Genomic DNA, 16,776 nt, shown 5'->3' with positions numbered 1-16,776 from the left:
AACCAACCCCTCTACCTCCTAAAAATAAGTTTAAATTGCTTTCAGTTGTGTCTATCCAAGCTTTAGCCCATCATTCTTGTCTTTTCTTTTGAGGTTTGAGTCCTTATTACAGCCGGTGAGAGAAGAAAAAAAAAATTAGCCAACTCTTCTTATTTTTGCCAAAGCTTCTGTGGCAAGGGAAGAAGAATGGTAGAAAAGTGTATAGGCACAGTCTTTTCAAGCAATGTTTGCAATTACCATGCATGGTTTTATTTCTTTTTTAAATCATTGCAGGGCTTGGAGCTTCTTTTTGAAACAGCCTCCTTGCATGCTATGGACTGCTAGACAGTGCTGGCTCTGGCAATGCGGAGCCTGTAGACTGGGGCAGTTTGTTCAGTGGGAGCATCGCACCATCTATGCTTCCCCTCCATTGAAACCTGTGTTTTGTTTATCCTGCAAGTTGCAGAGTTACTTTGTATGCTTGGAGGCGTGATTAGTGTGGGCTGGTATGTGGAGAAAAGATGGAGAGATGTCAGAGAAGGAATTTTTTTTTCAAACTTAGGTTTCTGAGTCGTGTCTTTTTGTTTCCCATAGAACTCTTCCCTGTGTTGTGACAGTGCATTGACTTTTTTTCTTTGTTTTGTTTTGATTAAACCAAACAAGCAAGTTCTCTCTTGCTACATAAAGCCAATAAGATTAAGTAGCACACTTGCTCAGGAATGTTAGGACAGAGTTGCTGGAAATGCCCATGTAAAAATTATTTTGCTGTAATAAAAGTAATCAAACAGACCTAAAAATTATATCGTTTGTTGTCTGGGTCCTGAGAGTGACTCTGTGACTCCAGCGATCTATAGCATTTTATACTTCACTTTCATCACTGATTTATGGGAATGACCTCATAAATCACCTGACAACCCCCATATGTCTTCAATGCCCTCACCTCATTTCCAGCTTTTTCAAGCAATCTTTGAAATTGCCTGTTCATTTCTCTGCTGCATGACTAGTCTTTTGATATAGGAATCTTTCTTTTTTCCCTTTCCCTGTAACTCTATTGTCAAATGGCGAAATTGCTGCAGGTTTTTTTTTTCCTGTTGCTTTTTTCTTCCGTTCATAATTCAGAGTCTGTCACTGAAGTGTATCTTTTTTCCTTCCATTTTTCCCCTATTTTTCTTTTGTTGAGATCTTATTCCTATGCCTTACTGCAAGTTCCCTGCAGTTCAGGAGGAAGTGGAGACTGTCTCGTGTTACTAGTGTTGACTGGTCTCTGTTGGTCTTAGGAGAGTTGAACTGTTTGTGTTCAGGTGCAAAAGGTATGGTCCAACAGCAAGTGTCTCCTTGAGGTTTTGTGATTTGCTGCTGCAGTCTTAGCTGTTTTTGCTGGTTCATTGATTGCAGATAGCAGATTTTTTACAACCTCAATTTGTCTTTGTAGAACAGTTTGGGATTCTTAAACCTTTTCTCCCCACCGTTGTTTACTTTTGAATTTTTTTCTGCTGTGGTGAGAGATAGGTCCTAAATGTGTATCTTACAATCAAAAGGTACCTCTATGTCTTGCATTTTCTCTCTGCCCCCTGCTTCTTCTCCCTCCCTTAAAAAAACAAAACAAAAAAAACCCACTTGCTTTTCTTTAGACTTTGCAGATAATTAAGTTGTACTGCTTGTGATTTTTGACATGAAGCAATGAATTTCCATGTTAACTCAAATAACTCCTGTGATTTTTTTTTGTAAAAATGGCGCTGGTCTAGATTATTCTTCAATTTTGTTTGTTTTCCCTTCTCTCTTGACTACTGTTTCATGGATCAGTGAAACTGTTAGCAAGTGATTGGGATACCAGTTATGTGAAGTTGTTCTGGAATGGGCAGCAGTGATGCCAGACCTTCTGACAGATTGTTGCCATAGGACACATGGGCATCCACAGCTTCTCTGGGCAACCTGTCCCAGTGCCTCACCACCCTCACAGTGAAGAATTTCTTCCTTATATCTAATCTAAATCTACTTTAAAAAAAAATATTTTAAAGCCTTTGTCCTATCACTACACTCCCTGATAAATAGTCCCTCTCCATCTTTCTTGTAGGCCCCCTTTGGGTACTAGAAGGCTGCTGTAAGGTCTCCCCAGAGCCTTCTTTTCTCCAGGCTGAACAACCCCAACTCTCTCAGCTTAATTCATGAGAGATGCTCCAGCCCTCTCATCGTCCTTGTGGCCATCCTCTGGTTCCAAACATCTTAGGCAATAACAGAATATGAGAAAACAGGTGACAGGAAGCTTGACCTTGCATCAAAGCTGAAAGTATCAAGGCCTAAAACTTCCAAATAGCAGGATAAAATGTGATGCTGTGCTTGGTGTGACATTTCAGAAGATGAGGTATTGCACCTAGGAATTCCCTTCCCCATCTCCGCAGGTAGCATGCAGAGGCACCTGGCTACCCAAATGTAATTGTCCTTGTGTTCAGTTCCTGAACTCTGATCTGCCAACTAGAAACAGACACTATCGTAAACATTTGGGTAGGACTGAAAGATGTCTTTTTTTTTTTTTTGTTCTTCATGGAGATCAACAATGAACCACTAGATGGAGCTAAGCATATGCAGGACTGGAAAATGGAGAAGGTTTCTGGAAGAATCGGCAGTTACTTTACAAGCTTATAAAGTTATGGAAGAATTTTGGGCATTTTATTTGTCTTATTGTATTTGTTGACTAACGACCAAGAAACTAAATCTCTAGAAACTCCCTCTAAGAAAGAGCTGCTGTTTAGAATATCTGCTCATTAAAAAAAAAAAGGCACAATTTACTCTATAAAAAATGTTTAACTAGCATATTTAAAGTGCTGCTCTATTACTTATGAAATTAGTACCCGGTATTTAATTTTACACAATGTGGAAAAAAAACCACAGGTATTACAGAGAGAAATATACTATACATTATGGTAGCAAAAGTGGTATTTTTTGTCTGTTGGCATACCTCTGAAACACAAGAGAAAAACCTGTGACTGTTAAAGAAAAAGGTGGTTATAGGATAAAGCTTAGAAATTGTATGTAAATGGAGAGCAAGTGCTATTACTCAAATGAAAAAATACCGTTTCAGTTATGAAAAAGGAATGCCACATTCCTTTATAAATTCATTATTCTGTGGCTAATGCAGTACATTATTAGGAACAGATGATACATTTGTACAATAGTATATAGGAATTATACATTGCTAAAACTAAAAGTTTTGAAGTAAAATGATTTGAGGTCATAGCTAGCTGTAGAAAATGTATCAAGGGATTTAAATGTATTAGTAACAATTTTTAAAGCAGTCTCTGAGATGCTTTCATATCACGGTTCATTCTGTAGCGTTTCACATAAATTTTTCTCCACTTTCTTCTCCACTAAAATTTGCCTTTTTTCTGGCCTTGTGAGACAGCATGGGACATGCATTAAAACTATTTCTGGAAGAATTCTCTGTCTTATTCCATCTTGAGTCTAAGGGAGCTTGAGAAACCCTTCTGTTCCCATCTCAGCCACCATTGGGCATATTTAGACCTTCAGACTTGTTACTAGGATAAATTCCTAAAGTTTTCCCATATTTTCATAAATTACAGTTTAAAAGGTGTAGTTAAAGTGCAGTTAGAATACTTTTGTGTTAACCTGTAATTTACTTACCAGTAATAAATAACTTGTTCAGTAGCCTGAAAAGTGTATAAAGAATTGCTGTCTTTCTGTAGAAGTCTTTTAGATGGTGTGAAACTTGTAATGAAGCTAATACCTACTCGTCTTTATTTAGCTAAAACAGGTGCAGCTCTGCTAGAAGCATTTTTCAGTGAATGAGTTGCTACATAAACAGGCATGTTAATTCAACCCAGATAGAGATTTATCTCTGTTGCAGGGTTGTCAAAGATCCATAGTCAGATGGTATTTTATGGTAAAAACTGCAACCCCTTTTTCCTATTAGTGTCACTGCCCTATGTCTTCCTTCTCATTTTATACTTTCGTCTGTGCCTTTTCCTTTGCAAGAGAGAAGTAGAAAGTGATAACTCTGAAGTTCTTGTTGATATCAGGCCTTGTTGCTCATTAATGAATAATAAACATTAGTCATGTTTGCTGATGGACTTGAGATTGCTCTGCCTTTGCTTCTTAGCAAAATGCTGTGCGTTATACCAGCCAGATTTCAACAGAAGCTTTGGACATAGTTAAACCTACCAAAGTGACTTGGCATACTTCACAAAATATCCAATCATCTTCCCCCCCCGCCCCCCCCCCCCCCCAAATGTCGGTTGTTATTCTGTGGTTATTTTTTATTTGATGCTAATGTTCATACCAACTAGCCTGTTTTTTTCTTGTTTGCTTGTAGGAACAGCAGGTACCAAAAGCATTGCTAAGTCAAGATACATCACTCCTTTTCCTTAATCCTTTAGGCCAACTTTCCTTTGAAAGAATAAAACTAGGTTTATCTGTTCTTCACAAGTCCATTTTGTTTACCACATTACTGTTACTTTTTAGATACAAATCATTCAGTAGCTTTTCTGGCATTTTTCGTAGGCATGGAGTTAGGTTGGCCTGTAATTTTTTAGAATATTTTCCCACTATTCTTTTTCTGCTTTGTAAGAAAGATAGTATTTTGAGTCATGTATAGGTAATACAGAAGAATTTTGTATTTCGAAGCAATAGTTCTGAAAATAACATAGCTATTAGAGCTGAAAGCAAACTAAAATTATTCCACAGTGATAACCTAGATAATGGTATAATGGAAAGGGAAAGCAAGTATAATATGATACTGGATTTTTTTGAGGCAAGTTGGTCGTTTGTTTGTTTTAAATAGTTATCTACTTTGATTTAAAACATCACCAATCAGCTTGCTCCTCAGCTTGAAATCTAGGTAAATTGCACAAAACCAAATTAATGTTGAATGTATTTTCATGTGGTTTGCATATTCATTAAGTGCACATTTACTTTGTTCTGAAAAAAAAGTGAGTTAATTGAGTACTTTGGAAACAATTAGATTGGCAAAGAAATAAAATATACAGAGTGGAAAATGTGCATTTTGGTGTCTGACCATGTTGCCTAGACTCTATAATAGCATACAAATTTTAAGCTTTGGCTTTTCAAACAGGGGCTTAAGGTTCTGGCATTTGTGAGGAAATATTAACTAATGTTAATGATATACTGAAGCATTATTTTTTTGTGTTTGTTCATGTGTATATATTTCTGAGTGTGGTGTTTTCAATATTGTGTTCATGTGAGGGTTGCTGTTTTTCTTGATTGTTGAAAGGAGTGTTTTCTGCACTTTCTTTTCCTCTTGGGTAATTCTTACAAAATTAACTCTGGAACCTAAAAACAAACCCAAACAATAAGAAAAGTGTTGCTCAAGAGGTTCTTTGCTTGACTAACCACAGTTTTGGTTTAAAAAATTTTTCTCAAGTCTGCACTATATGGAGCAGTGGCAGCAGTCCTATTAGAGGGGTCACAAACCTAGGTGCCGAAAGTAAATGCATGGAGAATGAGTTTTCCTATTCTCTCGAATCCTTATTTAAGCTGTATCCAACCTTAACTTTAATGTCTGTTCCTGTTATGACTGCCACTTAGCACTTTCCTAAGGCAAATCTCTCATCGCCTTTCTGCAAGGGCTATAAGATACAACAGTACTCCTAATAGTTGTTAGGTAACATGTTTCTTTATTATCTTGCAACTGAGAATATTTTTATCTTCTGGGAGATATTCTGCATTGAGGTTGTGGTTTCTGGAGTCCTGGAAATAGGAAAGAGGTGTTTTCTCAAATCCTGATCTGCTTATTTGGCAGTTTTATTACTTGGTTGAAATGAGGCTCAACTTTGTCCAGGTTTCCAAGCACCTTAGCATCCTCTTCTGTGACCATTCATCCCATGCTGTTTTTCCAGAACTGGCATTGCTTTGGGTCAGTGAAGACTTTTAGGACCTAGATGTAGTATCATTTGAGGCTTACACATTTTGAAGGTCTATGTAGTGGCAACAGTATGGACCTGTCAGCCAAGCTGGTGTGCCTGTGTAAACTGGGTGGTAAATTTGCTAAGGGCTGCATGATTCTTTCTGTAAGCTTATTTCTGACCACCACTTGTGTGGGTATTCATCTCTGCACAAATCTACTGCCACTATACTACTGGCAGCTGACTCTTAACTACTTAAATTTTGGAATAGATGTTATGATTTCAAATGGCGGTACCAAAATGTGTTTTTGGATGGATATGGACTCCTCCAGACTTAGTGCAAAGTAATAAGCCTTATTTCATTACTCATTTTAATACCTTCTGCCACAGGAAGTACTCTAGAATTCTTTCTGTGTTTTACTGATCTGAAGACCAGTTTGTACCAGGTTTACAGATCCCTGGGGTGTGTAGTGCAAATAATTATTTGGAGTTCTGGTTTAGTCTCGGTTTCTTAATGGAAAATGACGTTCTCTTTCTACAGGTATGTGCCATGGAACTACCATGAACCCCAGATGGGTGTGTATGATTTCTCTGGTGACAGAGATCTGGAGGATTTTCTGCAGCTTGCTGATGAAACTGGCTTGCTGGTGATCCTGAGAGCTGGACCTTACATCTGTGCAGAATGGGATATGGTACAGCCTTTTATTACAACTATCTTGTTTCTAGAGTAAATCTAATGCAAGTATTTCTGTCTTAAAGTAGACAAACATACTAGTGTCCTAGACAAGACTCCTGGTTTAGCATATTTAAACCCATGTGTCCTAAGTGACTTCTTACAATGCAACTTAGTAGTTGTGCTGTTCCATGGGAAATTATGACTTGCTTATGTAAAACAAATCTTCAGTTTCGGTACATGTTTTGATAACATGTTGAATTCTTCTTATATCCTAAGAACAATCACTGAAACGGTTCTGATTTTTTCCCCAGGGAGGTCTTCCAGCATGGCTGTTGGAGAAAGAATCTATTGTTCTCAGGTCTTCTGATTCAGGTAAGAGCATCAGAAAGGACTGGCAAAAATATAATTCAGCAGCAAGCTGACTTGCTCTTTGAGGTTATTTCCAGGTAATTCATATTTCAAGATTGTTATTAAAAATTGTGTGTTCAATAAATAGGTGGAATAAACAAAACAGGGTTGAAAATCATGCGTCTTCTGTGATTACAGAATTGTAGGACTTAGTCCTTCAGGTTCTTGTAGATGCTTCTTATCCTAGAACCAGTGCTTTCTCAGCAGTTGATTTGCCAAGAAAATGGATGTACAAATTATGCAGTCTGCTTCTTAATTCCTCCCTTTCCAGACCTTTTCTGAAGAACTTCTGAAACAACCATCAGTTTCGACCAAACTTCAAAACTGTTATGTTTCAAACCTATTAACAATTTTTGTAAAATTGGTAATGAGATATTTATTGTTACCATTTAAGAAAAGGCAGGTAGCTCTCAGCATTGAGTTTTTCAGCAGTCAGCTGGCTCTTCTTTGTGGGGTTCTTCCTGCCTGCTCAGTGTGCATGTAATTCCAGAGCTAGTTAGAGCACTCTTATGTGCTACCTGGTTATGGACAGGATGTGTAAAGATAAGATGAGACAGGATATTAATGTGGTTATTGGGGAGAGAATAAGGGGACAAAGACATAGATCCATACTGTACCTGACTTCTGCTCATTGTGGGAGAAATTATCTGTTTAAAAGAGTAGTACAGATGTAGCTACATTTGTTGAAATGCATTAGGACAACTTGTGTGATGACATTGAAGTCTTTCTGGTGATGTTCAAAGTTCATCGGTATTTAAATGTTTTATTATTCAGTAAACTGTACTGGAAGCTGACACTTTTGAACAAGTGTAAGAGCACATCAGTTCATTAAATGATGTTCTAAATACATTAAGTGTATCAGAAATTTATAATTATGCATTTTACTTGGTAAAAAGTACCTTTATATAATAAAACGACGACAACAACAAAAACACGTAAAGAAGTAGAAAAGTAATGAACCATTTATACTTTCTGTATTACAGATTACCTGGCAGCAGTAGAGAAATGGATGAGTGTCCTTTTGCCAAGGATGAAGCCTCACCTCTATCAAAATGGAGGTCCAGTCATCATGGTGCAGGTAAAAGGGGATTTATGAAAATCCCCTTTATGAAAATCAAATAAACCCAAGCAGCACAGATGCCTATATTGTTCTTGTGGATGTTCCATGGGTATTGGGTAGTAATGTACACAGAAGTTCCTTAGCAGCTTCAGGTAGCTGCAAGAATCAGTGGAGTCCCTTATCATAAAGAACCGAATGCACTGTCTGCAAAATTTAGAGTGCACTTGTCTGCTTTGTCAAAGTTGCTTTCTGTAGTTGTGGGAAGCAGTAGAGGAAACTCGTGGAGTTTTTTAGATGTGATTCTTACGCCAGTTCTCACATAAGGCCAAAATATATCAGTTACGTGAAACCCTCTGACAGGAGGGCTTGCTGCAGATAGAAGCAAAACCAGTACGAAATTAGCCTAAAACTCGTTACAAGAACAGTTTCAAAATTTAGGCTTTTCAGTTCTTAGCACATAACTTGAGCTGTAAATGTTTCAGGACACAGTGCTGTGCATTCGAGGTGGGTAGTTTCTTTTAAACTACTAGATAGGCAGTGGTGATTTTTTCCATTTTCTTAGCATTTGGTCATAACGAAAGCTTTGTGATTCTTATTTTAAACTCACTGTCTTGCTCGAATAGGATAGGAGACTCTCCTTAAAAAATTTTCCAAGATGATTGTTCCTGAATAATGTGTTACCTCTATTCAGCGAAAGCACTGAGTTAGAAATAAGATGTTTATAACAGGAGTTTCAGAAATAGCATTCAGGTGTGTGTTGCATTGGATCTGGAGCTTGAAAGGCAATCCCCTTAAGAAAGGGGCAGGATATGTACCTCTCATTAGCAGCAGGGTTGTCTCTTTCCCTTCAGTCTTTTGAGTCTGTTGCAGAGCTTTATTCGTATATCTCTGCTCTGGAAGTCCAGTTCCACTGCAGTTTTGATCATGTTATATGACCTGTTCTATGCTTTTATTGCTCTTTTTGGGAGGTAGGTCATAGCTCTTCATTTTGAATAGGGACTATGTTTTGATTACTGTTGCGAAGTAGTTAGGGTAGATATTTTATGTGGAGTTGAAGGCTGATTTTGTAGGAAAATTACCCCCACGCAGTGACTGCTGCAGTGTAAGATACAGGTGAGACGAATGAGTGCCTACAAGTGTTTCCTTTCGTTATTCTTCAGGTCTGGAATTCAAGTGGCATTTTCAGCATTGCTATCAAAGGAAGAGGAGGAGTAGATTTGGACTTGGAGTTGGATGCAGACTGAAATTGGCTACTGCTTTACTGACTTGCTTTCTCTGTGCAGGTAGAGAATGAGTATGGAAGCTACTTTGCTTGCGACTACGATTATCTGCGTTCCCTTCAGAAACTCTTTCGCCAGCATCTTGGGGATGAGGTGGTACTGTTCACAACTGATGGTGCAAGCCAGCTTTACTTGAGATGTGGAGCTCTTCAGGGTTTTTACGCAACAGTGGACTTTGCCCCAGGTTGAAGAGAGCTGTTTGTTACCAAAAAATTAATTAGAAATGTGCACACTGCCATAATTTGCAGTGATACAGGCCTGAAGAATGGCCAGGCAACTGTAGTGTGTTCAGAAAGTGCCCGTTTGATAGAACAGGAGAGCGAATGCTGTGAACATTCATATACTGCACAGACTTGACAAAATAGGCTTAAGGCACAAGAAACAAACCCCAAGATAGGTTTTTTCTTTTTTTTTTGTCTTGTGGCTTCTAATGTGCATTATTCTCTCTACAGTCAAAGATATATGTCTAGTAGGAATCCATTTTCTTATAAATAGATTGAAATTAAGAACTCCTTCATGTATGTCATTTATGAGATGATGAGCTGCTTATGGAAGTAATTTCCAGTCTCTGTGCTTGAGCCAGTAGGGTTGCTCAGAGGTGAAACTCCTCTTTACAGACTGCCTAGCTTTTGTTCTTCCCCATCATCTTGCTTCCACAAGCTCAGGCCTATAGTTTCCAATGTCTGAGTAGTAATTCTGTCACATCTCAGTTTTATGTTGCCAGGATGTCATTTCTGAGAAGAGCTGGGTTTTTAGAGCATGTGTCTTAAAAGCAGAGATGTGTGTGCATGCTTGCATATGTCATAGATGATATAATAGAATGGCTGGGTTTGGAAGGGACCTTAAAGTTCCAGGGATGCCACCTGCTAAATCAGGTTGTCCAGGGCCTCATCATGTATGCATTTATGTATATATTTTAACTAAGTTCTGCAACTTGAGCACTAGAATCAAGTGTATAGATTCCTGTATTTTCTGAAGTAAGGTTCTCGTCTCTCTTTTTGCTAGGTGTTGGAAGGGAGATGAGAAACCTATTTCAGTAAAATGAGGTCTGCAAAAGTCATGGATGTAGCAACTCAATTTTACTTCCATCTGTTTATAGGTGGCAATGTCACAGCAGCATTCTTAGCTCAAAGGAGCAGTGAACCTACAGGCCCTTTGGTATGTCTTTTCACTTAAATTCTTTTATCATTCCTAGTCTTAGTGGCTAATAATAGAGGAGTTGGCAACAGTAGACAGTTTCTTAAGGACATACTTACAAAGATGTCGTTTCCATGTCAGTCAGAAAAACTGAACTGAGGAGCTTATCTGTGTGTAGGTCAAATCCACATTAACTGCTGTTCTGCAAGTATTAGTATAGTCTTAGAAGATACTAATTTTCAGTATTTTTCCTTGCTAAGACAAATGTTTACAAAGCAGCGGAAACAGTAAGTATGATTAGATGTGAGTTAGTCAGCTACATGTGTGGGTGGAAGTTAAAAGCCAAATTAAAAGGGCAGGTTAAAAGTTGCTTCCTGTTTTCAGCTACCCTAGAGTTTCTACACAAGCTATAATGGGATGTGAGATCACTGGAAGACATTTTGACAAAGCTAGAAGGCCTTTGAGGGTATATAAGCTTATTTCTGTGCTATGAAATTGTTTAGAACAGAGTTTCAAGTGTTTGAAAGATTTATTTTACGTTACATCTGGTCTACATATATTAATCGAAAGAGAATGTATTCCTTCCATCATTTATTTTTGTGCCAAACATCTGAGCTTAGCATTTAGCGTCACCACGTTCAGTTTGATGGGTTCTAAGGAAATGCATACTCTCTGGTACTTAAGCAATCATTTTCAAAGTGTACACATAAAATTATTTAAACGATTCTCTATTCTCTTTGAGTTATCTTCTGGAAAGGACTGATTTTAATATATACTCTGCTATACTGATTGTAATTTTAAAATGTCTAAAATGAGTCAAGGTACCTTTTTCCTTCCTTTACAGTTAGTAACCTAAGTCACATTGTGTTCTGTTCTTGTTTCCTCTTCATGTTTTCCCTTCCTTTTTTGCCCTTCCTCCTTTCAGGTTAATTCTGAGTTTTATACTGGATGGTTGGATCACTGGGGGCACCGTCATTCTGTTGTGCCTGCACAAACCATAGCTAAAACACTTAATGAAATCCTGGCATGTGGCGCTAATGTTAACCTGTAAGTGTGTGTTCAGTAGATGATAATTTGGGGGTAGATTTTTTTTTTCCCAATTCAGCAAAACCTGATTTAATTGGATGGCTTTTTTTGTTTGTTTTTAGGTACATGTTTATAGGTGGAACTAACTTTGCCTATTGGAATGGTAAGAAATAATTTAAATGATTCTGATGATATAGGGGAACTGCTTATGTGTTAGTAACATTCTGTAAAAGAATAAGCTATGCCTGCTTTCACATGGCAAAAGATGACTGCATTAGCAGTTCTCTGTCTATTACCAGTATGTTCTACTAAACTGGCATGGTATTTACCTTTAGCAAAAGGTACTTCTGCTTTACTCAATACTGTGAAACACTTGAAAGATGGATACATTTGTTTCTCTCCAGAATATTTCTGAAGCCTGTGTAACACAGCAGTGTGAGCTCAGAAGGATGTTGTCTTCCACAGGGAATATATTCTCTATGCTGAATCCCAAGTGCCAAAGTCTACTTTGAATCTAAAAATGTAGTACAGTCCGGTTGTGACTGGAGAGAATTCTGAAAGTTGAACCCCTTGGAGAGAGAAAACAACAACAAAAAAACCAACCACAACTCTTTCACCATTTTTATTGCTTTTTTTCCCCATCTCTCTTAGGTGCCAATATGCCTTATATGCCACAGCCCACTAGTTATGACTATGATGCTCCGCTGAGTGAAGCAGGGGATCTGACTGAAAAATATTTTGCCTTGAGGGAAGTCATTGGTATGGTGAGTGTCCCTAGGGTATGTTTAGAATGGTTCTTTGAACTAGAATGGTTCTTTGAAACATTCTGGGTGTACTGCAAACTCTTGCTCTTGTGTTGTTTTAATTTGCTTCTGGATTTACTGTTCTCTGTAGGTAAAGGAAGTAAATTGGCACAAGGTGGTTAGGCCAACTCAACTGTTCGTTGTTTAAAAAAAAAGTGGGGGGGGAGATCTTGTACCTCTCTGGTTGTACCTCTACTGTCCCAAAGGCTCCCTCCTTTTCAGAGGAAGGGATCCAGTTGCAAGTCTGACACTGAGATGATTCAACTCTGCTTTTTTGCTGGGTTTGCATTCTTTCAATTTGAGGTCAGTAAGCTGAATTGCCTTACTTGATCAGATGAGAACCAGTGCTGGCAGAAGGGGAGCAGAGGGAGACAGGAAGCATATGTCTGAGAGTAGAGATGGAGGAGGAGTGAGCAGGGCTTTTCCCTTGCAGCATTGATCAGGCACTCAGCTCAGGCTGGTCAGTTGGTGTCAGCCTGGTAGTGCTGCAGCTTTGACCTTTGGCTGCCTGTCATATGCTTCACATTGTGTTTCTGTGTCTCTATAAGAAGGAGCATGCTTATCCAAATGAACACATCTTGCTTTTGTGATGCCACAAGTGGTAGGTCATGGGTGGTACCAACTTTGCTGTAAAAATGCTTTGAAGTGGGTGGTATTTCTACAAACTGGAGTTTGAAGTGAAATATGGAAATTGTATCTGGATTTTGAATAGACTTGCATTGGACACCGTTCAGATAAGGCTTAAAAAAAGTCCCTGGGAATCTCAAGGCTAACTCTTATACTTTTTGCCCTTTTGCATGTCAAAAACATTCATGTGCACTAGGAGATACTCTTTCGGTGGGAGCAGGTCTCCTGAAATTGTTACCCTGTTTCTAGGGTAAAGCATACCTTTATCTCCCTACCTGCAGAAGGCCTGCAGTGGAGTATTTTTTACCATGTCTCCATTATCCCTAAGCTTTCCATTCATGGGGTAATTTTGAGAGCCTTTCAAGGGGAACATACTGTCTTGACGCAGCTTTTCTCAAGAGAAGAATTCCCAAACTTCCTGTTTTTGAGTTGTTTTCTTCAAGGCAAGATCCCTATCAGAAATTTAAGTAGTGTTCTAGTGCAATGAGATAGCTTTGATAAGATCCGAAGCGTTAAGTGTAGACTAAGGTGTGTTGGGTCATGGTACAGCTTTTTTGATGTGGTTTCTTTATCTTTTAACCTTCAATATCCATAGGATCTTGGTGAAGCTTTCCTGTCTCTGCTGTGGCTTCTCAACCCATAATAAATAGTCTATCAACTCTGTAGTTTGAGGTGAAGCTGACAGAAGAAAATGAAGTTGCCTGTAGCTAATTACTGCATTCAGAATGTTATCTGTGCTACAAGACTAGCTCACTTTAATCTTCCTTAACTGTTTCTTTCAGGTAATAAATGTAATAAAGAAGGCTTTCAATCTAAAAAAAAAAAAAAAAAAAAAAACCTATTTCAATTGCTGACAGCATTTTCTAATTTTTACCATTTTGGCTGTAATTTTCTACTTTTGATTTCTTGTCTTGGGTGAATATAGTTTTTTTTTAAGAAGACTGTTTTGATTATTTTCAAATAGAGAGGGGAAGAAGTAAACCTGTTACCAGAAATATCAGTCAGGCTTTCATCAGTTCATAGTTGAGATTTGGCATGAGGGCATTAGGAATTATACTGCTGTTATTTGTTTAAAAAAATAAAATAGAACAACTAAACAAAAAGTTGTCTTGGTGCAGAGGCAAGCTTTAGAGCATGAGTTTTGTGCTGGATATAACACGTCTAAGCCCAGCAAATTATACTTCATGAAAAACCTTTTATTTTAACTTGAAAGTGTCCCTGTAGTAAATACAATAATAGATAGGAAGAGTAGGCATAAAGCAAGGAACAAATAGTGGGAGGAGAGGGAGAAGGGGACAGTATGAGAAGAAGGTAAGAAGGCTGTAGGCTCAGAAAGGAGGGGACTGGGGTACATGTCAGAGTTCTTGTGTAAATTTGCCTCTGCTTAGAGGTGTCCAAGAAAGCGATGGTCATCCTTTGCCCCTCCTCTCTCTAGAAATGCAGTAAGCTGATCTCAGGTGGTTATTGCTAGAGTTGTAGGGCACGAAATAAACACAAGTAGCCTGACAGTCAGAGTGCCTCCCTGTCAGGTTTTCAGGTTTCTGTGGGACTGACAGGTAGTTGTCTAGTCCAGGAGCAGAGGGAAGCTGGGGAGGTTTGCTCATGGGTTTGTGGAGCTGTGGGGGAGGCTATGGTTGCCTGCTGCTACAGGGTTTGGAGGCTTCAGGTCTCCTTGGACTTTTTTTTTTTTTAAATCACTTCCATATTTTTGTTTCTGCAATAGCTTCCTGCTGGGCTAGCATGCTGAAACGGCCTGGCAAATAGGTCTGTTGATGCCTGGTGGTGGGGGAGAATATGTGAATACAGGCCAAGGGAAGGTGGGACCATGTCTGCTGTCTAAGCTGATGTGGAGCTCTGCAGCCTGGAAAGCTGATGGGGACACCAGAACCTGGGATGAGAGGAGTGCATCAGATGGATGCGTACAAGTGGGGTGAGAGGTGGTAAACTCCATAAACTGAGGCTGTCAAATGTATTGCTTGCCAATGCAGGATCCAGTACCAGGATTATGGCAGCACGGAGGGGGTGTACTGGATGGGGTGAAGGCTGCAGCAGTTCAGTATGTCCCCTGGGGGCCCCTGGCAAGTGAAGCATAACTGAATGAATGGGTCAGTTTGACAAACTGGCTGTGGCTTATGTGGCATGTGAGGAGAGCAACTTGAAGCTGTTAAGACTGTCTTCATCTGAATTTTTCTACAGCCTCCTTTTTCTGTTTTCTGAGCTACTGGGGAGTAGAGGGTGCCCCAGCAGCCTGGTAGCTGCTAGCAAAGTTATTTTCTGCTGGCTGTGAGTTTTTCACAAGCAATTCTAAAAGAAACCAGCCCAGGCAGTAATGGATTAGCAGGCATGTGTGCACACGCTGTGCGTGGAGTATAACACTGAAAAAAAAGACACGAAGCTAGTAATTCCCTTATGGAAGTGCCACTAAAGGAAGATGGAAGGGTCAGATGGAAATATTGCCCTACAGACTTGGAAACATTAACTCAAGATCCCATTGACTTGGGGATGACTCGGGAAGGGCTGTAGGAGATGGTAATGCAAGCTGTAGCCACAGGAGGGCTCCAAGAACACTGATTCTTTGCAGCTCTTTACCTATGCTGCTGTTTTTTTCTTTATGGTTACCTCTAGGTGAGTATTTACTAAAAAATTAGGCTTATTACATGTGAACAAGTAAGGCGGATTTTTTTTAAACTTACTTTTGAGGCTAGATGCAGGTGTAATCCACTAGTGAGATTATCTACTTCTAGCTGAAGTTCTACTTCTGTAAGTTGTAAAGTAGAAAGTGAGAATTCATTTAAAACATGTTCATATTTAAGTTTCATGTGCATTTTTTCCTCTTTCCCTTTCTAGTATAACCAGTTACCAGAAGGTCTTATCCCTCCAACAACATCCAAATTTGCATACGGGAAGGTTCACTTGCAAAAGGTAAATCAACATCTGTAATATGCAAAGTATGTCTTCTGTAATGCTGCATGTTTGCTTCTTTGCAAAAATTGTGTTTGAGAGTATCATGGCAGTCTCTAGGTACTGTACAAAATAGGAAGGAAAACCTTGAAAACAAACTGTCAGGAAGGAGAGAACAGAGCTTGGGAATTAAAAATCATGCCCTTCCTGGAAAATGAATAGATATGTTATCTGAATATAAAAAGATAATTTTTACTTTATTCTGTATGTACATGAAGTTTTACTGAACTGAATATATTCATAACATAAGAGAATCATAGTTGTCTGAAAACTCTTGTATGTAAAGTAGCTGGGGGAATGGTAGCACAAGAGGTATGTTTCTGTAGCTAGAGATGCCTCTAAGGGTGAATAAATGGGTAGGATCTATGTATCTTTTAGGTAAATACTTTGAATTGTAGATTTGAAGTGTGGAACACTTTCAATAGATTTGAAACTCTTGTCAATATAGTTTCTTGCAAGATCTGTGAAAATCTGTAGCTATTGAAAGAAATTAGTTTCCTGTCAAGGGAAAAGTGTGCAGACCCCAATCTTGTTAGATCCCTCTCTGACAACAGAGGTGTAACTGGTCAGCACATGAGTAGCTGGGATTTGTCCGTAGCACCATCAATTAGTGCTGTGAACGGTTCTGTGAAATATAGTTGACAACTAGTGTCCTGCAGTGAGTGCAGAATGTGGTTTAGGGGATTGAAGAGACAAACAGGTATTAACTTGGCTTTATTCATTCTGCCGCTTGCAGTCTAGTTGTTTTGAGATGGTGGATTAGTGTGGTTGGTGTACTGGATACTGTATTTCATAACATTTTTATTTATATTTTGTACTGTTAATTTGACAGACACCATTTCAGTCAAAGATATATCTGATCTGTTATGCGCTGCAGCTGAAATGTTGCAAAATTTGGTAGTGATAAGGCTTTACAGGCTTTTTCAAGTCATCCTACTCAAGT

General features: G+C 38.8%; 1 protein-coding gene across 6 annotated transcripts in view; it reads left to right on the top strand.

Moving 5' to 3' along the window:
• Positions 1 to 16,776, top strand: part of GLB1 (galactosidase beta 1) — a 96,340-nt gene that overhangs the window by 12,535 nt on the left and 67,029 nt on the right. For 5 of the 6 annotated variants that reach the window (XM_035568867.2, XM_050708575.1, XM_035568865.2 and 2 more), the window contains 9 exons: positions 6,397 to 6,547; positions 6,843 to 6,903; positions 7,923 to 8,017; positions 9,283 to 9,463; positions 10,379 to 10,437; positions 11,342 to 11,463; positions 11,565 to 11,605; positions 12,094 to 12,206; positions 15,720 to 15,794. In XM_035568867.2, the coding sequence (XP_035424760.1) occupies positions 6,397 to 6,547; positions 6,843 to 6,903; positions 7,923 to 8,017; positions 9,283 to 9,463; positions 10,379 to 10,437; positions 11,342 to 11,463; positions 11,565 to 11,605; positions 12,094 to 12,206; positions 15,720 to 15,794 (898 nt within the window). The remainder of the gene's footprint in view (positions 1 to 6,396; positions 6,548 to 6,842; positions 6,904 to 7,922; positions 8,018 to 9,282; positions 9,464 to 10,378; positions 10,438 to 11,341; positions 11,464 to 11,564; positions 11,606 to 12,093; positions 12,207 to 15,719; positions 15,795 to 16,776) is intronic. The other variant, XM_035568869.2, reaches the window with a different exon arrangement.

This window comes from Cygnus atratus, chromosome 2 (genome assembly GCF_013377495.2).
Source record: "Cygnus atratus isolate AKBS03 ecotype Queensland, Australia chromosome 2, CAtr_DNAZoo_HiC_assembly, whole genome shotgun sequence".
Classification (NCBI taxonomy): domain Eukaryota; kingdom Metazoa; phylum Chordata; class Aves; order Anseriformes; family Anatidae; genus Cygnus; species Cygnus atratus.
This window is presented reverse-complemented; position numbering and strand designations above follow the sequence as displayed.